Raw genomic sequence first — 22477 nt, 5'->3', positions numbered from 1 at the left:
AAAAAGAAAAAGTTGACTTAACTTAAAATTTTAAGGCTACTTGTTTCACAGCTTTTTTAAGTTTACTCAACTTTTGGGCCAAATAGTTCACCTAACTCAATTTACTGAGTAATGTCACATGTGTCATGTCAACTTGATCCAACAAGATTGAACCAACCAACTTAAAAATGATTAAAGTCGCCATCAAGTCAAAATGTACAATTCTTATTTTTATATACAATATTATAGTGTTTATTATAAATGACGTATCGGTGCACTTTATTATTTTTGTTTTAATTCATGTGCCCTTATAATCTTTAATAGAAAAATATACCCTTCCCTCCTCGAAATTACCTCTCTACACTGTAAAAAAATGCAACGAAGTTAGAACAACTTGGTTTTACAAGTCAATTCAACCTACTATTTTAACTTTTTTTAAAATCACAAAAAAGATCGCCAACGCGGTTATTTGTAACAGTGAAGCATAACAGAAACACACTAAATTCATATTTAATTGTATTTATAGTACACATTAAATTTTAATATAATTATACATGATTTTCGAGGATACATCACTCTTATTACTTAACAGTAACACAATGAAACACATAGCAGCATTGTGAAGCAGTGTGACTTTCTTATAACGCATTTAGCTTGTCGCTGTTGCCCCCTAGTGTTACTCGTAATATATAGAAAAGATAAGTATAAAGTAGATGGACACCAGTAATAAAATATTAAACCATTAAATCTATATTATTCACACATTATACACAACTCATTAAAATATAACAATTTTACTAGTTATTATTAACAATAATCATTACCTACAGCAGAGTTCATAAAATATCACTGTTGACTATATTCATAAAATGTCTGAAAATGTAAAGAGAAACGGTAATTTCATCGATTTACCAGCAGGTGCCATTGAAATGAATGGGCTTCAGTGCTGCGTTTGTAACTATGCGTCACTGCATGACACGCTGTTACTTCCGCATTCTATTCTTACAACGGATGTCTATGTGAGTGTGATAACTCTATTATTATACGACTCTGGCCCCACTCTATTATTGAAAAAATTAAAACACTTTTAATATAGTAAAAATGTAGGAATTATGTTTTTAGCAGATTGATAGCCATTTATATAGCCATATTTTTGCTACAAAAATAAAAGATAAACTGTGTTGCTGTAGTTGGTATAGATAACCACAGTTATCTTTGGGTCACCATTAACTGTTATCTTTATTAACTGATTTACTGTATTTCCATCACTCCCTAGTAAAAAAAACGTTATAAACATAGTATAGTGATCAATTCACATTACAAGCTAATATTGACCTAAAATAGCTGAAAACCTATGCAAACAGATTGACAGCCCTGCTTGGTTTGGAACTGCAGAACGTTACATGAATCACGTGACCACGCGGCGGCGAGATCAAAGCGTTTCGTAACTCACTTATTATACGACTTTGAGTGGGGCTATCGGAAACTTTTTTCTACATGCACTGTAAAAAGTTGGTTCAACTTAAAAAGTTGCTTTAATTGGTAACACCTAAAAAAGTAAGTGTTTTCAAATTATATTTTTTACCTAATGTGAAACTAAAGTGAAATTTTAAAGGGGACATTTTACAAGACTTTTTTAAGATGTCAAATAAATGTTTGGTGTCCCCAGAGTACGTATGTGAAGTTTTAGCTCAAAATACCATATAGATAATTTATTATGGCATATTAAAATTGACATTTTGTAAATTTAAGCAAAAATGTGCCGTTTTTGGGTGTGTCCTTTTAATTGCAAATGAGTTGACCTCTCCACTAAATGCACTACAAAAAAAAATATTTTCAAGAAAAAAATTCTTAGTATTTTTGTCTTGTTTTCAGTAAATATATCTAAAAAATTTTTAATTAAGATGTATTTTCTTGATGAGCAAAATAACCCAAGAAAGTAAGTCTAGCTTTTAGACTAAAAATATCAAATTTAAGTGATTTTGTGCATAAAACAAGTAAAAAAATCTGCCAATGGGGTAAGCAAAAAAATCTTGAACATTTTTCAAATTTTCAAATTTTGAAAATGACTAAATTCAAGAAAAATGCAATAATTTTTTTAGATATTTTTACTGAAAACAAGACAAAAATACTAAGATTTTTTTTCTTGAAAATCATTTTTTGCAGTGTGGCAGTGCCGTGGTTGGATAGTGCAGATTAAGAGGCGGTATTATCCCCTTCTGACATCACAAGGGGAGACAGATTTCAATAAGCAATTTTTTTACATGCTTGCAGAGACTGGTTGTTACTGGGTTGATCTTTTCCACATTTTCTAGGTTGATAGAAGCACTGGGGACCCAATTATTGCACTTGCATGGAAAAAGCAGATTTTCATGATATGTCAACTTTAAGTAAAAAAAGCATACCAATTACCGGTTACCAATTGAAGTTGATCAAACTTTTCACTTTTACAGTGTGGGAAAAGATCACAGCGATTAATGATAAGCAATGCGAGTAAAACAGCTTTTCTAAATGAGGACTCAACTTTCAACAAACCAATCACTTTTCGATGTAAAAAAACATTTATTTTTAACAAACGTATATTTTATGCTAGTTTAACTTAACATAACTAAGTGATCATAAAGTTAGTTGAATGCATTAGATCTTTACATATAAACATTATGAATGTGTGTGTTTTCCAGGCTGCCATTGCCGTATGCGTCAAGCTCTGTGTTCGCAGGGTTCGAGCTGGGATATGTTCGGTTATGGAGCGAAGAATTTGGATTCTCAATTCGTATAGATTCCTCGCATAACATACAACTCACCCTTGCCAAACAACACAGCAATCGTACATGCGGCCTGTGCGGCAACTACAATTATTTGGTGGAGGATGATTTCACCGCACAAGAAGGTGAGACACAAACATGAGAATTTGGCAAACATGTAAAACTTGTAACTCTCATTCATTCAGATTTAGTGTTAAAAGCAGCACGAACAGGATGCTGATAAACATGAGCTGGGGAAGTGGGTGGCGTCAATGTTCATCCAGAAGACAAAACATTAGAAATGTCTTTAAATGGTCTTTGTTTAGGAGCTTGTCTTTGTGTTTTAAGTATATTAGAGGGCTGTCATCGCTCAGTATGACCGTTTTTGTAGTTGCTGGGTACACTTGAGTACTACATCAGTCCAACACATAGGAAAAGCCTGTAGGTCCACACAGTGGTAAAATAGGAATACTGTAAAAAATATTACAAGTCATTTAAATCTTGACTGATGAGTTGCTGTAACTTATAAAATAAAGTTGAATTAGTTAAACTTATTTCAACTTTATTTTATAAGTCACAGCACCTCATCACAAGTCAAGATAAAAAATTAAATAAAAGTTAAAAATGACTTTTCAACTAAAAATTCAAATTGATTATACTTAAAAATTTAAATGCACCTTAGTGTATACACTGCAAAAAATGATTTTAAAGAAAAAAGTTCTTAGTATTTTTGTCTTGTTTTCAGTAAAAATATCTAAAAATTCTTAAATTAAGATGCTTTTTCTTAATGAGCAAAACGACCCTAGAAAATAAGTCTAGTTTTTAGACCAAAAATATCAAATTTAAGTGATTTTGTGCATAAAACAAGCAAAAAAATCTGCCAATGGGGTAAGCAAATTTTTCTTGAATTTAGTGTTTAAGAAAAATCTTCAAGATTTTTTTGCTTACCCCATTGGAAGATTTTTTTGCTTGTTTTACAAAATCACTTAAATTTGATATTTTTGGTCTAAAAACTAGACTTATTTTCTTGGGTCGTTTTGCTCATCAAGAGAAAGCATCTTAATTTAAGAATTTTTAGATATTTTTTTACTGAAAACAAGACAAAAATAGATTTTTTTCTTGAAAATCATTTTTTGCAGTGTATAGTCATACGTTTGTATGTCAGGTCTAACAAGAAAAAGTTTGTGTCATTTTTAGCATTTTGTTTCCCAAATCAAGAAATGAATAAAAAAAAGCAACATTAAATTAAATAATACTATGGACTTCAAGACTTTTTGATTCTCAATAAATCACAAAAAATGTGATGCAAACTTATTGTTTCCTCTTTACTACGTTTTTTTTTTTTTTTTTGATCAAATATGTCCCAAACATGATCTTGAAAGGCTTCATGATAGTCCATGCAATCCATAATATATGGTAGGGCTGCAAAATGATTAATCGTGACTAATCGTTTGCAAAATAAAAGTTTTTGTTTACATCATATGTGTGTGTGTGTGTGTGTGTGTGTGTGTGTGTGTGTATAATAATTATGTATATATAAATACACACAGATGCAAGTATATATTTAAGAAATATCTACATGCGTATATGCATTTTATATTTATATATAATTTATATTATATATAAATATAAATACTTAATAATATATAAATAGATTTTAAAAATTATACATGCATGTGTGTGTATTTATATTTACATAATTATTATACACAGTACAATCACCCATATATATGATGTCAACTTTATTCTGCAAACGATTAGTCACAATTAATCTTCTTGCAGCCATAGTAAATACTGTATATGGGACGATATATGTGACCCTGTTTGTGAAATCAAGTCTAAAGTCTCAATCTAATGATGAGATTAGGAACAAAATTTGATTTCACATTGATTTCAATTTTTGAAATGACCTTACTCAGTCAATATTAAAGATATCAAGGTTATTTATATTTATCACAGAATATATTTTACATATCTAGGATGATTGTCTGTAGAAATGACTTTAGCTGGGTTTGAGTCACATGTGGTTAAATAATACATGTATATGTTTAGGCTTCCTGACAGATGACCCATATAACTTTGCAAACTCTTGGGTGATGAATGGAGCAGAGGAACCCTGTAAACGTGTGACTCCTCCATCACAGAGCTGCAACAGCACCGGAGAATCTGTTAAAGTCAGACATTCACCTTGTAACTATCTAATCTATGTGTCTTATAATACAGATGTTGGGTATATTATTAAGAATTTGTGTTTTAGGATCTGATGTCACAGTGTGAAACCATGAGCAGCTCCACCCTCTTCCTGCGTTGTGGGCACCTTGTTAATGCGGCTCCATTCGTGTCTGTATGCGAGTCTGATGTATGTCACTGTGGGACAGGTGATGGGTGTGTTTGCCAGGCCATGTTAGAATACGCCCGCACCTGTGCCAGTCGAGGCGTGACCCTGTCTAACTGGCATGTACAGAACCTGTGCTGTAAGTAACACACACACATATACTGTAAACTCTAAGGGCATCCCCAGCTTTGTTGTTTTAGTGAAGTTTTGATCGTCAACCATATTTATGTTGATCTATATTAAAGCAGTCTCATTAAACATGCTGTTTTGATTCTCGTATCAATGTGAGGTCATATTGATAAAGCCCCGCCAGCTTACAGTCTTGCGTTATTATAGTTTCCTCCATCAGCGAGTTGTACTCTTTTCAGTAGGTACTATTTTCTAATCTTTTTTCAAGAAAAAAGTAAATTACAGAAACTAATTGCTTAGTAACTAGTTACACCCAAAACTCCCTAAGACTTAAATATGTACTGTACTGTGTCATGTAGATCTGATATTTGCATATACAGTGAGGAAAATAAGTATTTGAACACCCTGCTATTTTGCAAGTTCTCCCACTTAGAAATCATGGAGGGGTCTGAAATTGTCATCGTAGGTGCATGTCCACTGTGAGAGACATAATCTTAAAAAAAATCCAGAAATCATGATGTATGATTTTTTAACTATTTATTTGTATGATACAGCTACCAACAAGTATTTGAACACCTGTCTATCAACTAGAATTCTGACCCTCAAAGACCTGTTAGTCTGCCTTTAAAATGCCCACCTCCACTCCATTTATTATCCTAAACTAGATGCACCTGTTTGAGGTCGTGAGCTGCATAAAGACACCTGTCCACCCCATGCAATCAGTAAGAATCCAACTACTAACATGGCCAAGACCAAAGAGCTGTCCAAAGACATAAGAGACAAAATTGTACACGTCCACAAGCAGCTTGGTGAAAAAGGTCCACTGTTGGAGCAATCAATAGAAAATGGAAGAAGCTAAACATGTCTGTCAATCTCCCTCGGACTGGGGCTCCATGCAAGATCTCACCTCGTTGGGTCTCAATGATCCTAAGAAAGGTGAGAAATCAGCCCAGAACTACACAGGAGGAGCTGGTCAATGACCTGAAAAGAGCTGGGACCACCGTTTCCAAGGTTACTGTTGGTAATACACTAAGATGTCATGGTTTGAAATCATGCATCGTATGGAAGGTTCCCCTGCTTAAACCAGCACATGTCCAGGCCCGTCTTAAGCTTGCCAATGACCATTTAGATGATCCAGAGGAGTCATGGGAGAAAGTCATGAGGTCAGATGAGACCAAAATATAACTTTTTGGTCATAATTCAACTAAACGTGTTTGGAGGAAGAATGATGAGTACCATCCCAAGAACACCATCCCCACTGTGAAGCATGGGGGTGGTAGCATCATGCTTTGGGGGTGTTTTTCTCCACATGGGACAGGGCGCCTGCACTGTATTAAGGAGAGGATGACTGGGGCCATGTATTTCAAGATTTTGGGGAACAACCTGCTTCCCTCAGTAAGAGCATTGAAGATGGGTCGAGGCTGGGTCTTCCAACATGACAATGACCCAAAGCACACAGCCAGGATAACCAAGGAGTGGCTCTGTAAGAAGCATATCAAGGTTCTGGCGTGGCCTAGCCAGTTTCTACACCTAAACCCAATAGAGAATCTTTGGAGGAGCTCAAACTCTGTGTTTCTCAGCGACAGGCCAGACACCTGACTGATCTAGAGAAGATCTGTGTGGAGGAGTGAACCAAAATCCCTCCTGCAGTTTGTGCAAACCTGGTGAAAAACTACAGGAAACGTTTGACCTCTGTAATTGCAAACAAAGGCTAATGTAACAAATATTAACATTGATTTTCTCATGTGTTCGAATACTTATTTGCAGCTGTATCATACAAATAAATAGTAAAAAAAAATCATGCATTCTGATTTCTGGATTTTATTTTAGATTATATCTCTCACAGTAGACATGCACCTACGATGACAATTTCAGACCCCTCCATGATTTCTAAGTGGGAGAACTTGCAAAATAGCAGGGTGTTCAAATACTTATTTTCCTCACTCTATGTATATATGTCTGTATGTGATCAGCTCCTAAGTGTCCTGTTGGCATGGAGTACAGTGACTGCACCCCGACCTGTTCTGCTTCTTGTCAGAGTCTGAACATTAAGGAAGTTTGCAAGGAAGAATGTGTTGATGGCTGCAACTGCCCAGGTGGGAGAGAAATGCTTTATATACCTGTAGGTTGTTGAAGTGTACATTTGGCAGACGCTTTTATCCAAAGTGACTTGTAGTCAAGACCAGAGAACGAGTCCCATCCAGCTTTTTTTGGATTAGGTCTTGTCTCGGACTTAAGACTTGATCTCTGGTCTTGGTCTTGAGTTGCACTCGTCTACAACAGTGGTATACGTTTAGGCTATACGTTTTATCAGTTTATGGGTGATTCTCACGAAAACTTGGTTTTAAAAATGTCAAGCATGAAAATGTAAAAATTGCTTAAATTAACTTTTTTTCCCACCAGACATTGAAAAACAAAGTCTGGAGTAAATGGAAATATACATTTTAAAACTTTTACTTATCATTTAACACTTTTTGTAACATAATTTAAAAAATTAGTCCTAAAAAATCTCATTACCGCAACAGTCAGAAAACATCAACACTGACATATTTTCAAAATGACATGACAAACCTGAAAGGACATAATTTGGAGATTCTGCACATGCATTTAAAATCAAAGTATTATGCTTCTATTAATTAAATTAACATTTAATAAGCATCTGTTACGGTAATGATAATCAAAATGTCGTGTAAGCATTCTGACAAGACAATATTTCAAACTAACTGTAAAAAAATGATCTTACCTGGTAGCCATCTTGAAGTAACTGGTCCATGTGCTTGGTCACTCAAAATCAAACTTTATTAAAATTCTGTATGTGTGCTTAAACTGTTCTCAAAAAGTGTTGCGGAGGATGAGAACATCAGGCAGGAAACATCATTTTCCTAATTTTTCTTCATTATTATTATACATGAATATTCAGTAAATATTTTTTCTGTCATCTAAAGTAGTCTAGCAAAATGTCCATTTATTTTTTTTCTTAATATTTTTGTGTTAATTTGATTAAATCACAACATAACGCATGTTCAAACACAGCCGGACACATTGCGGTAATGAGAATTTCAGCAGAAAATGAGATAAAATTTACAATTATAAATTCTTATGTTGAAATCACACATTGTGCAAGGTAGAGAATCAAGCCTTATATGTCAAGTCAAACCCATGATCTTTTGCACTGCTAACACAATATCCCACCAATTGAGCTACACGAATACTACAAGAGTACTTACTTGTAAATATTTTGTGTCAGTGGGTAAGGTGTTGGATGGAGATCGCTGTGTTGATGTCTCTCAGTGCTCCTGTACGCATGCAGGACGGCGCTATCCTCCCGGTTCCTCCATCGCACAGGACTGCAACACATGGTAGAATACACAAACATTTACATTACATTGCATTCAGACATATATGACCTAAACCTGCTGCTATATCAATAAACATTCAACTTACCTTTCTCAGCGTGTGTCGCCATGGATCATGGGAATGCACCAATGAAGAATGTCCTGGTAAACATTTGTATATATGTTTATATTTTTAGTTTATGTAGGTCATGTACTTTACAAAAAATTACAGAAAACACTTTACAATAAGGTTGTATTTGTTAACATTAGGAAATGCAATAGCATGAATTAATAATAATCAATATAGTTTTGAGCATTTACTAATCTTTGTTTTCTAAAACAATCTTTCATCTGTCCTCTCTCTATCTGTAGCTGAGTGTTTGGTGACAGGACAGTCCCATTATAAGACCTTTGACGATAAGTTCTTCACCTTCAGTGGTATTTGTCAGTATCTTTTGGCTAAGGACTGTACGAGCAACTCATTTTCAGCCATCATCGAGACTGCACAGGTCAGAAATCTTCCCTCCAGTAAATATTATTGTGCTTGTTTATTGGGGTTCGTGATTATGAACGAGTTTTCCTGTTTAAAGTGTGCGGATGACCAAGATGCCATCTGCACGCGATCAGTTATCCTGAGGTTTTACGATCTGGCCAATCAGACGATTCGTCTCAAGCATGGAGGCGTGGTCTCTGTGGATGGAATGGATGTACAAACACCTCTAATAAATGGTGAATTTGATGATCATGCAAAAAATTTTGGTATATTTCTTTGGATACTGAAATCACTGAGATTTAGGCATCTTAGGAGAAAGACAGAAAAAAGAGAAAGAAATTATCATAATAATAAAAAATAAAAAAACATAACACAAGATTAAGCCATTTAATCCATTTGCTTTCAATGTAATTTCTTAATTGTCTACAAGGATAAGCTACAAATAAGTATAGAGTTGTACAAACAGTGCCATACATATGTGTGTAGGTGCACTAAGAGTCCACAATACAGTGATGTCATCCGTGAGACTGAGTTATGGACATGATCTTCATCTGGACTGGGATGGTAGAGGTCGTGTTTTGCTCAGGGTGAGTATGCTATCATTCAAAACCAGTCATTTTGATTACCTAGAAACATAAACCTGTAAATGATTAGTTCACAAATTCTTATTCAGCCTTATGCCATCCCAGATGTTCCTTCTTTAGCTAAACACAAACTATTTTATATTCAAATGTTGTAATGTTATCTTCACAGAAAGAAGGTCCCCAGATCAAACCTTGGCTGGGTCAGGGGGCAATTTTTGTGGAGTTTGCATGTTTACTCCATGTTTTCTCCAAAAGTCTGACAACATGCAGGTTAGGTTAGGTCATTGGATATGCCAAACGCTATACCCAGCTTATGTAAACAGTAGATTAAAGGAGTAGTCCACTTTAAAGGAACACGCCCACATTTTGGGAATTTAGCTTATTCACCGCATTCCCCAGAGTTAGATAAGTTCATAAATACCCCTCTCATCTCCGTGCGTGCAGCAAATCTGTCTGACGCAGCCCCCGCTAGCTTAGCTTAGCACAGAGACCGGAAATGCATGGCTCCAGCTAGTATACTGCTCCCAATAAGTGACAAAATAACGCGATCATTTTCCTATTTATGTGTTGTGATTTGTATAGTCAAACCGTGTACAAATAACAAGGTGATATGAGACACAGCGATCTTTTAACAGTATACATACTGAGAACTATATTCTCTGAAGACGAAGCACTGCCGCATGGGCGGAGTGATTTGCACAACTCTGACCGAACTCTCTGCTCCTCACCAGGGGCTTCTCGTGTGCTGCGAGCAGATCACTCCGCCCATGCGGCAGTGCTTCGTCTTCAGAGAATATAGTTCTCAGTATGTATACTGTTAAAAGATCGCTGTGTCTCATATCACCTTGTTATTTGTACACGGTTTGACTATACAAATCACAACACATAAATAGGAAAATGATCGCGTTATTTTGTCACTTATTGGGAGCAGTATACTAGCTGGAGCCATGCATTTCCAGTCTTTGTGCTAAGCTAAGCTAGCGAGGGCTGCGTCAGACAGAGTTACAGCACGCACGGAGATGAGAGAGGTATGTATGGACTTATCTAACTCTGGGGGATACGGTGAATAAGCTAAATTCCCAAAATGTGGGCGTGTTCCTTTAAAGATGGGGTCCATTGACTTTTTATAGTAGGAAAAAAATACTATGTTAAGTCAATGGGCCCCATCTTTAAAGTGGACTACTCCTTTAACAGGTGTGTAGATCCATTTATGAATAGATCAACTTAAATATATTCTCACCATGAATATAGCAATAGATGCTGGAATGGTGTTATAATCATACTCACTTGTGCTTTAACAAAAAATACATCCATCATTAAAGTAAACGACTCGAGTGGGTTAAAATATCTAAAATTCATTTGTGAGAGAAAACAATACTTTGAGCTTATTTAGTGATTGATACATCATGTACAGTATTACTGCAGATCGGCGTGGTAAATTCAAATATGACCGAATGTTGATAATGTCAAATCTCAATGGTTCTTGCGTTTTTGTGACTGTTTTCATATATGTGACTGGATCACAAAACCAGTCATCAGTCGCACGAGTATATTTGTAGCAATAGCCAACAATTGCCTATTGTATAGGTCGCAATTATTGTTTTTATGCCAAAAATCATTAGGATATTGGGGCGGGTTCCCAAACAGGGGTTAGACTAGTACTAGACTAAAATAAATGTAAGAGCTGTCCAAACTGAAAACAACTTGCACTGACATATCTTAAAATACATCAGTGCCCTTTGTTTTGTTTCAAAATGCACACAAGTAATGTTTTTAGTAAGGTTTAAGCTAATCTCTGTCCGGGAAATGACCCCATTAAAGATCTTGTTCCATGAAGATATTTTGTAAATTTCCTATCGTACACTGCAAAAAATGATTTTCAAGAAAAAAAAATAGTATTTTTGTCTTGTTTTCAGTAGAAATATCTAAAAATTATTAAATTAAGATGCTTTTTTTCTTGATGAGCAAAATGACAGAGATGTGAAAAGTCTAGTTTTTAGATCAAAAATATCATATTTAAGCGATTTGTTCATAAACAAGCAAAAAAGTCTGCCAATGAGGTAAGCTAATTTTTCTTGAATTTAGTGTTTGAAAAAAGTTCAAGATTTTTTTTTGCTTACCCCATTGGCAGATTTTTTTGCTTGTTTTATGCACAAAATCACTTAAATTTAATATTTTTGGTCTAAACACTAGACTTTTTTCTTGGGTTGTTTTGCTCATCAAGTAAAAGCATCTTAATTTAAGAATTTTTAGATATTTTTACTAAAAACAAGACAAAATAATAAGATTTTTTTTCTTGAATTTTTTTTTTTGCAATGCAAATATATCAAAACTGTATTTATTATTAGTAATATGTGTTGCTAAGGACTGCTTTAAAGGCAATTTTCTCAATATTTTTATTTTTTCAATATTAAAATCAATATCATGATTTTCAAATAGTTCTATGTCGGCCAGATATTGTCTATCATAAATCACTGGAAAGCCATTCATAAAAAAGCCCCTTATGACTGATTTTGTGTTCCAGCATGTATTTCATAATGAGACATCCAAGAACCAATGAGATTCAAGATTATGGACGCGCTTACATGTTTGAATTTACCATGCTTATTTTATTATAAAATTGTTTGTGTTCATCCAAAGAAAGAAGATCTTATACATTTCAGATGGCATGAGGGAGGGATAATTTTCAGTTTTATATTCGAGTGAACTATTGCTTTATCATTTCCTTGTACTATATGAACAAATTTGTACACTCTTAAAAATAAAGGTGCTTTATGATGCTATAGAAAAGAACCAATTTTGGCTGAATGGTTCCATAAAAAAGCGTTAACATCTGAGGAACCTTTCTGTGAAAAGGTTCTTTAGATTATAAAAAGATATGACAGAAATGGTTCTTGTAAGAACCTCTGACTAAATCTTTCAGGAACCAAATGGTTCTGCGATAGCATCATTGCGAAGAACCTTTCAAGCACCTAAAAGTGCATTACAGCTGTCTGTGAAACACAACCCGGGATATAAATACAGTATAATATTTCTGCAGGCTTAATATGGGAGCATGTGTGTGTGTGTGTGTGTTTACAGCTAAGCCCTGCCTATGCTGGGAAAACCTGTGGTCTGTGCGGTAACTATAATGGTAACCAAGGAGACGACTTCTTAACGGTGGGTGGGCTGGTGGAGACGCGCGTTGAAGGATTCGGTAACGCATGGAAGATGAACCCAGAGTGTGAAAATATTCAGATACAACCGTCTGATCCCTGTATCTCAAACCCTAAGAGAGGTATACACACATGCTGTTACACAAAGCAGCATGATGTAAATGTCACGTTTAATAACATTTTAAACTTTGTAATGTCTAAATACTTTTAGTTGTGATATCATGAATAACTGCTTGTATGATATCATCATTTAAAAACACAAATGTACACTAGATGGCAACAAACACCATTAAGTGGAAGCTTGATGATTTTTGTCTCTGTGTGTGTTTGTAGTGCGTTTTGCAGAAGAAGCCTGCGCAGTTCTGCTCTCAGTAAAGTTTGAACCCTGTCATTACGAAGTGAACCCCGATCCATATTTGAAGAACTGTCGCTATGATGTCTGCACCTGCGCAGACGGGCAGGAATGTCTGTGTGATGCCGTGCGCAGTTACGCAGCCGCCTGCACAGCCAAGGGAGTGCTGATCAACTGGAGGGGTCATGGATACTGTGGTATAAGAAATTTTCATTTTTGTTCGCTTTTGTAAATAAATATATTACAAATTATTCTTCACTGCCATGTTTTTGGTTTCTATTTAGTCAAAGTATTATGATTAATGTTTAAAATTGTGTATGATTGTTGTTGAACAGATTTGACGTGTCCGGATGACCAGGTGTACGAGACGTGTGGAAATGTGTGTAATCAGACCTGTAGGTCTTTATCCCTGCCTGACAGCGACTGTCACGGGTTGTGTGATGAAGGCTGTTTCTGCCCAAGGGGACTCTTCCTCAGTGATGCGGGAGAATGTGTGCCTGCTGACCTTTGCTCATGCCACTATAGTGGAGAAATCTTTGAGCCCAACGACATGATTGGTGATCATCACTCCATCTGGTAAACTGAACAAAAACAAAAAACAAACCACAAAGAAACACTATTTTACTATACAGAGAGGAACAGTTACAGTTAAATGAGCACACTGTAAAAAAATGATTTTCAAGACAAAAAATCTTAGTATTTTTGTCTTGTTTTCAGTAATAATATCTAAAAATTCTTAAATTAAGATGCTTTTTCTTGATGAGCAAAACGACCCAAGAATATAAGTACAAAAATATAAAATGTAAGTGATTTTGTGCATAAAACAAGCAAAAAAATCTGCCAATGGGGTAAGCAAAAAAATCTTGATTTTTTTTTCTAAAACCCTCAATTCAAGAAAAATTCAGATTTTTTTGCTTGTTTTACGCACAAAATCACTTAAATTTGATATTTTGGGTCTAAAAACTAAACTTATTTTCTTGGGTCGTTTTGCTCATCAAGAAAAAGCATCTTAAATAAAGAATTTTGAGATATTTTTTACTGAAATTTTTTTTTTCTTGAAAATCATTTTCATTCAAAATTATTTTCTTACTTAGTATTTTTGTCTTGTTTACACTCTAAAAAAACAAACGGTGCTATATAGCACAAAAACTGTTGATTTGAATCGTAACCATAGAAGAACCGTTTTTTGTGCCATATAGCACCGGTGAAGCACCGGTGAAGCACCTGTGTAGAACCATATAGGTGCCATATAGCACCACTATAGCACCACATTTGGTTCTACATAGCACTATATGGTTCTACACAGGTGCTTCACCGGTGCTATATGGCACTAAAAACGGTTCTTCTATGATTACTAGCAAAGAACCACTTTTGGTGCTATATAGCACCGTTTGTGTTTAGAGTGATACAGTACAAATATCTAAAAATTCTAAAATCAAGATGCATTTTCTTGATGAGCAAAATTACCTAAAAAATAAGTTTAGTTTTTAGACAAAAAAAGTTCTTAATTTTTTCTTGAATTAAGTGTTTTAGAAAAAATAAACTTATTTAAAGATGTTTTTTCGTACCCCATTGGCATTTTTTATGCACAAATTCACTATATTTTTGTCTAAAGCTAGATGTCTTTTCTTAAGTCATTTTGCTCATCAAGAAAAAACATCTTGATTTAAGAATTTTTCGATATTTGTACTGAAAACAAGACAGAAATAATAGGTAAGAAAGTAATTTTTGCAGTGTGTACAGTATATGCACATTGTTCAAAGTAGTTTTAATGTCATTGGGGTGGTTTCCTAGACAGGGATTATCTTAAGCCATGACTAGACCTGCGTTTAATTAGGAAATATAACTAGTTTTAACAAACATGCCTTACTAAAAACATAACTGCATATTTGTTGTTTTTAGTTTGGACAGCTCTTACATTTATTTTAGTCTAGGACAAGTCTAATCCCTGTCCGGGAAACAGCCCCAATATGTTTAATTGAATTGAATATAATTGATTGTCCCACTTGGACTCAGTAACAGCCATCTCCACACAATGAAACATTTAACATAAAGCACTACAAAACACAGAAAAGTCACAAAATTCCTAATTTTTAAAAAGTTTTAGTGAGGCTGGCACAAAAGCATTTTTGAAACTTTTCAACCTGCACAAATGTTTCATATGTAAACAAAATATGATCAAATTATGATTCTTTTAGTGCAGTGGTTCCCAAACTGGTGCCACCAGTTTTATGGCATTTTATCAAATAAATTATTTAGCATAAATTCTGTTTAGTCAAACCTCAGGGAAAAAATGGCTACCAACCAACACACATTGTATAATTGAATATGTTTTGCTTAATTCAGGTTCTAAGTTTGAGATCAATTTATGTCATAAATTTTCTTTGGTGGGGGGTGAGAATGAATGCACCCTACACAAGGAAACGTTCGAGAATCCAACGCTATCTCATTGGCAAGTCGTATGTATTTTACGAGGTGGCTAATTTGTATTAATTTGTACAAACACATTCATACATTGTTTTGCTATTGCTTTTTATGATTTTTGCACAATTAAAGTCACCATGAAACGGAAGTAGCTATTGTCTTATTTTCCCCGTAGTGACGTATGTCCGAGTAAAATTGCTATTTATATGATAAAAGGTAGGGCTGGACTTGAATTCGTGTATCGAAAACTCATTGGAAGTTGGGTCATATTGCTATTAGCAAAGTAAGAGAGATTGTGATTTGAGGAGAGGAGGAGATTAGCATTTTTGATTAAAGATATGAATTTTTTTGAAAAATAATGTTTGTTTGTTTGTTTGTTTTATTTGTTTTGTTTTTCCCTTTGTTATTCAGCACATGTAAATAGAGTCACTTTCTGTGTTTGCATTATATATAAAAAATAAATAAATAAATAAATAATGAAGCTCACAGATAATTTGTAAAAAATACCACAATATTCCAAAACTACTGAGCCCCTAAGGTGACATTGGAGTAAAAAAAATCTAAAGTTTAGTTTCATGTGCTCACGTGAAACTTTCATGTGCTCACGCAAAACCTTCATGTGCAGAATTTTTTTTTAAGTTTAGTTTCGCATGCTCACTTGAAACTATCGCGTGGTCATGTGAAACTATCGCGCGCACACGTGAAACTTTTGCTTTCACGTGAGTGCGTGATAGTTTCACGTGACCACACGATAGTTTCACGTGCTCGCGCGATAGTTTCAGGTGAGCACGCAAAACAAACTTAAAAAAAAATTCTGCACATGAAAGTTCAGGTGAGCACATGAAACTAAACTTTATTTAATTTTTGCTCCATGTCACCTTAGGGGCTCCGTACAAAACAACATGGTGTAAATAACTACAATTAAACATTTTTTTTGTGTGTGTATTTTTGTAGTGTGTGTGAGAAGGGATCCATGCATTGCAGTTCTAGTCAAGCCGCTGGATCGACCCTATCAGAACTGTTCTTTGACGATCATCCAATTTCACGAGGTTTTCACATCACTCAATAAAACACAATCTTAATGGTATGCTCAGAGAAATACAGTACAGTACATCTAATGATTTGTTTGTCTGCGTCTGTGCTCATGTTTGTGCCTGTAGAGCGGCGCTCTATCTCTTGCCCTCCTCCACTGCAGCGCTTCGAGTGTAGCAGTGTAAGGGATACTGGGATAGAGTGTGCCAAAACCTGCCAGAACCTGGATCTGGAGTGCGTCAGCTCGGGATGTGTGTCTGGATGTATGTGTCCATCTGGAATGGTAAGTGTGTGTGTGTCTCTGTAGTTTCTTTTGAAGAGCATTGTGCTAGAGGTGCAAATATCATGGGTTCGAACCCCAGGAACACAGATACTGATAAAATGTATTCTTGTCACTTTGCATAAAAGCATCGGTGTGTTAGGTTAAAGGCGGGGTGCATGATTTTTGAAAAGCACTTTGGCAAAGGGAGTCGTCCGAGTACCAAAACACACTTGTAGCCAATCAGCAGTAAGGGGCGTGTCTACTAACCATCCTTGCCTGGGTTGAGTGTGGGGCGGAAACTCCAGGAAAAAAATCCAGGAAAACATGTAAAAAAAATGTATTTAGGCTATTAACAAATGCTTTTCAAAGTTTTTTGAAAATTATTTACAGTATTTGTATCTGGAAATTTGGATTTCTGGTTGACATATCCATACGAAACTTAAACAACAGAAATAATGCTTCCAGGTTCGACACAGAAGAGAATGCATCCCGCTAGACCAGTGTCCTTGTTTCCATAACAACCGCCCCTATGCCTCAGGACAGAGCATTAATGTGGATTGTAACACCTGGTAAATAAGCCAATCACATCTCTTCTGCTGACTGACACTGGTATAATAAACACAGATCATTGAGTTTCTCAATATATTTTGTTATTTTACAGCGTTTGTGAGGGGCGTCAGTGGAAATGTACGCAGCGTGTGTGTGACGGCGTGTGTCGGGCAATAGGAGAGTCGCACTACATCAGTTTTGATGGACTGAAGTTCTCGTTTCCTGGACCTTGTCAATACGTATTTGCTCAGGTATGTAGACAATATTCTCTCTCTCTGTTTTTTCCTATTCTGTTCCTCATGTTCACCTATGTTAACAATAGTTTTTTCTCTTTGATTAGGATTATTGTAATGGATTGAATGGCACGTTCAGGGTTCTAGTGGAGAACTCCGCCTGTGGGATTGCAGGTTACCGCTGCAGTAAATCCATCACAGTGTTTTACAAGGGAGGCTTAATTGTCATGGAAAACAAAGAGTAACATACCCTGATAGTTTTCTATTTAATCTACAATATTGTCTCAAATATAAGATACATTTTTTTATGAAAATGCCTCTCAATAAATTATGTGGTCTATACTATTATGTCAATCAAACCGTACATCCGCAAAAATGCGGTAGGTGGCGCCAAGTACACATAAACAAGTTCACCTGGACTGAAGCAACCTGATAAACTACTGTTAATGAAATATTATTAGGCTACATGGTTTTTCACAATGAGGTTGACACCTAGACTAATTGTCATTAAATCCAGATGGACTGCAGGTTATATGCTATATGCCATTTAAAAAGTATTGAAGAATGTGAGGAACCAAATTGGTCCCCTTTGATTTTTTTAATTAAAGCATTTTCTTTATAAAAGACAAGAGTTTTGCCATTTGCATAATACAACCCAATATTACTATTTCACTGCAAAAATTCTTAGTATTTTTGTCTTGTTTTAAGTAAAAATATCTAAAAATGCTTAAATTAAGATGCTTTTTCTTGATGAGAAAAAAACGACCCAAGAACCCCATTGGCAGATTTTTTTGCTTGTTTTATGCACAAAATCACTTAAATTTGAAATTTTTGGTCTAAAAACTAGACTTATTTTCTTGGGTTGTTTTGCTCATCAAGAAAAAGCATCTTTAATTTAAGAATTTTTAGATATTTTTACTGAAAACAAGACAAAAGTACTAAGAACATTTTTTTTCTTGAAAATCATTTTTTGCAGTGTTCAATACATTTCTGAATGACAATCAAAAATGCATGACTATCTGTGTATTAAGCTTATGTATGTAAACATATATAAAAAACATATAAAATGTTAAGGTAAAAAAAGAAAATAAACAACCTGATCAGAACAATTCACAAGTCATATCTATTGTATCAAGCTGTTTATTATATAAATAAGTTGCAATATTGCAGAATATTAATAGAGAAAGAAAAAATGCTTATAAACGAATATGTGAAGAGCTTGGTTCCAAAACGAGATAACTTAATTTTTTTGATTTTTCAAAAATCTTGTTTTTTGATTGTGCATTGCAATTAATATCAATCAAACTACAGTTTAACTATAAATACAGCTAAGTAGTCCAATAAAACACAATTAAAACATGATAACATAATAATAACAGACTGATCTCATGGAAAGTCGTGTTATAGTCACGAAAAATTGATTAATTTATTCGTGTCCAAAGACATTTGTGCTCAAGGCATGAAAAAAGCTGAATTTCGGGCAACGGACACAAATAAATTAATCAAATTTTTTGTAACTATAACATCACTTTTCATGAGATCATGTTGCATAATAAACATGTTTTGACAATTTTTTTAAAAACAGAGTTATCTTGTTTTGGAAGCAAACTCTTCATGTGTTCATCGGGCTTCATGCGCCGCTGCGCAAACTGATCGAAATATGGCATAACACTATTGCGGGAGATCGACACGACCAGATGTATCGTATGCTTTCTAATCACTTATAGGATATTTTGATTTCATAAGCTGGTCCGAGCAAACACGGGTGTGTTAACAGTCACGTGCTATCTGTCACGATACATTTACAGATATATTTACCATGCATTCATAAATCCATGTACAGAATAAAAAGGCAGTTTTACGCCGGTACTACGATGATCCGCCACATGTGTCGCCTTACACCACTTGGGACAACACAGCAAAAATATTTTGTGTTTATTTGATCTTTAATAAATGAAGAGTTTCGTTGCAAAACGAGATAACCACCGTTTTTTAATTGTTCAGAAATCTCGTTTTTAGGTTGTGGATTCCAATTAATTTCAATGCAACTGCAGTTGGTTTGTTTTGATATAAACCTTCATAACTTAAAAAATCCAGCTAAGTAGCACCATAAAACAAAATAATAACATGATAACATAATAATAAACATGTTTTGACAAAAATGTTAAAAAATTGATTTATCTCGTTTTGCAACAAAACTCTTCAAATGCTTTTTCAGGCCTTTTCTGTCTCACTAGACAAACTTAATTAAAGGTCCAATTTTTTATTTCAGCATTCTGATGCTAAAACTTATTTGATATTTAATGAACTTTATGCGACAGAATTTTTTACTCAACTTTTAATTTAGTTTAAGCTAAATTAGAATTTAATCTAGTTTATGAAGTAATCCTTATTGATTCAACACATTTACAATCTTGTTTATCAATCATCTACCTTGCGTACTTAAATGCTTATTTTGTTATAATGGGTTGTCTTTTGGCTAAACTCCTGCTTTAAATATATAGCATCACCATATTGACACCATATCTGGCTAACATGATAGGTTGCTGATATACCATATAAATTGGTATTAGGACATTAGTTAGAATGTACCGATACTATATTATACTTGAACAGCACCAGTTATTAGTAAAATTATGTTTATGAATTTGTATCTGTAGTACTATATACTGTATATATTAATAAATATATATTTTTTTAGACATGTTATATGACATTTGTATTAACAGGTGAAAATGAAGAGGCCGGTGTTAAAAGAGACAGAAGTTGAGATTGTGCACTCTGGGCAGTATTACATCATCCTGCTGGGAAAGCACATCTCTCTTACCTGGGACACGGGAACCCGAATAACACTACAGATCAACGGAGAGTACAGGGTAACACACAAACATAAGTTTACATGACTAACACATATTGTAGACAGTTTAATTAAAAAAAATTATACAAGGTAACTGTAATTGAATGTAACCCTAAAATATTTTTTATGAATTTGTTTTACAGTTAAAATTGACATCAAGAATGAGTACAGTGTAAACTATTTTTATGTGTGTTTAAGGGTAAAGTCTGTGGCCTTTGTGGAAATTTTGATGGAAGTCAGAATAATGATCTGATGAGCAGCAGTAACCAGATGGAAATGAACTTTGTTGACTTTGGAAATTCCTGGAAAGTCCAACCTAGCTGTGCTGATGCAGTTCAGGTAAGCGTGTGCTAAAATGATTGCTGTTGCAAAAAATATCGAATTTCAAGAAATACTCCACTTTTTTTATTTTAAATATGCTCATTTTCCAGCTCCCTTAGAGTTAAACATTTCAATCTTGCCGTTTTGGAATCCATTCAGCTGATCTCCGGGTCTGGCGGTAGCCTTTTTAGCATAGCTTAGCACAATCCATTGAATCTGATTAGACCATTAGCATGGCGCTAAAAATAACCAAAGAGTTTGGATATCTTTCCCATTTAAAACTTGACTCTTCTGTAGTTACATCATGTACTAAGACTGACGGAAAATTTAAAGTTGCGATTTTCTAGGCAGATATGGTTAAGAAAACTATACTCTCAAACTGGCGTAATAATCAAGGACTTTGCTGATGTTACATGGCTACAGTGGGCGTAGTGATATCACGCAGCACCTGAAAATAGTCCCCTGCTAGTGAAAGTAACCAAGGGGACTATTTTCGGGCAGTGCGTAATATCATTGCGTCTCCTACAGCCATGTTACATCAGCAAAGTCCTTGATTATTACGCCAGAATGAGAGTATAGTTCCTAGCCATATCTGCCTAGGATATCCCAACTTTTATTTTTCTGACGGTCTTAGTACACAATGTAACTACAGAAGAGTCAAGTTTTAAATAGGAAAAATATCTAAACTCTTTGGTAAATTTTTATTGGATGCTAATGGTCTAATCAGATTTAATGAATTGTGCTAAGCTATGCTAAAAGTGGTAGCGCCAGACCCGGAGATCGGCTGAATGGATTCCAAAATGATAAAAATCAAATGTTTAACTCTAATGCTGAGTTTACATCAACCATGTTTCAGGCGTCAAAATTGCGTCTACCGCTCCTAGTTTGCCACTTGAACAGTTTGAATGCATTCGCGGGTGTAGAGGGGAGTAGACGCGCGGAAAAAGCAAGCATTTGACACGCGTCAGAGGCAAACTCCGCTTTTTGTGGGAGGGGCAAGTGCTATGCAGTTGTCTGTTTGCAAGATGACTGATGTTGATTGTGCATTTATCGAGAGAGTTACCAGTTTGTATTTGGTAACTACTATAGGGGGAAAATAAACAGCGCGGGTCGATAAACGTCACGTGACTCAAAAGTGAAGTGTGTATCACAACTCACCAGGTTGCCCAAAGTCCTCACTGACACTCTTCCAAGCGAGGTCCTTTTTATTCCTGCCTCTATAGAAATAAGAACTTGTGTCGTATAGCTCCGGGTGACTGCTCACGGACAATATCAAGCGTTGGTTGACTGAGTGACTCCGGGCGGGGCTGCCACCACAGCAGCAAGCATGCTCCTGATTGGTTAACGCGGCGCGGAATTCCGCCAAAGTTCAATTTTTCAACTCGGGCGTAAGCCGCAAATTCGCGTGAACCGCAAAATGCACAAAAAGCACCATTCGCGTGTACCGCGCACAACGTTCAATTCGCGCCTTTTGCGTGAGCTTCAAGCGCGAATGAGGCAGAAACGCGTCTTCCGCGCCTGATGCCTCTTCCGCGCCGCGGGACCTCCTGATGCGCGTCAGTGCGTCTTCACATTGACTTAACATTTAAATCACTCGCGCTTCAAGCCTCTACCGCGGTTGGTGTAAACGCAGCATAAGGGAGCTAGAAAATTAGCATATTTTCAAAAAAATGGATTGTCCCTTTAAGGAGCA

The 22477-nt window shown here is 35.3% G+C and overlaps 1 protein-coding gene and 1 long non-coding RNA gene across 3 annotated transcripts in view; one reads left to right on the top strand and one right to left on the bottom strand.

Annotated features, from left to right (window-relative positions):
- vwf (von Willebrand factor) overlaps positions 1-22477 on the top strand; it is a 51155-nt gene that overhangs the window by 1619 nt on the left and 27059 nt on the right. Inside the window, exons 5-23 of the mRNA XM_073853785.1 lie at positions 2661-2869; positions 4776-4897; positions 4981-5197; positions 7161-7283; positions 8435-8546; positions 8641-8687; positions 8895-9031; positions 9113-9251; positions 9502-9602; positions 12681-12876; positions 13088-13303; positions 13442-13682; positions 16485-16579; positions 16691-16845; positions 17290-17393; positions 17486-17624; positions 17714-17848; positions 20336-20482; positions 20662-20802. Of these exons, the coding sequence (XP_073709886.1) occupies positions 2661-2869; positions 4776-4897; positions 4981-5197; positions 7161-7283; positions 8435-8546; positions 8641-8687; positions 8895-9031; positions 9113-9251; positions 9502-9602; positions 12681-12876; positions 13088-13303; positions 13442-13682; positions 16485-16579; positions 16691-16845; positions 17290-17393; positions 17486-17624; positions 17714-17848; positions 20336-20482; positions 20662-20802 (2776 nt within the window). The remainder of the gene's footprint in view (positions 1-2660; positions 2870-4775; positions 4898-4980; positions 5198-7160; positions 7284-8434; positions 8547-8640; positions 8688-8894; positions 9032-9112; positions 9252-9501; positions 9603-12680; positions 12877-13087; positions 13304-13441; positions 13683-16484; positions 16580-16690; positions 16846-17289; positions 17394-17485; positions 17625-17713; positions 17849-20335; positions 20483-20661; positions 20803-22477) is intronic.
- LOC129419540 (uncharacterized) overlaps positions 8416-22477 on the bottom strand; it is an 88730-nt gene continuing 74668 nt past the window's right edge. For both annotated transcript variants that reach the window (XR_012357759.1, XR_008636560.2), the window contains 3 exons: positions 13500-13687; positions 8632-8684; positions 8416-8534 (listed from right to left, as the gene is read on the bottom strand). This is a non-coding gene — a long non-coding RNA (uncharacterized lncRNA). The remainder of the gene's footprint in view (positions 8535-8631; positions 8685-13499; positions 13688-22477) is intronic.

Source organism: Misgurnus anguillicaudatus, chromosome 15, assembly GCF_027580225.2.
Source record: "Misgurnus anguillicaudatus chromosome 15, ASM2758022v2, whole genome shotgun sequence".
NCBI lineage: Eukaryota > Metazoa > Chordata > Actinopteri > Cypriniformes > Cobitidae > Misgurnus > Misgurnus anguillicaudatus.
Note: the sequence above shows the minus strand (reverse complement) of the source record. Positions and strands in the feature narration are given on the sequence as shown.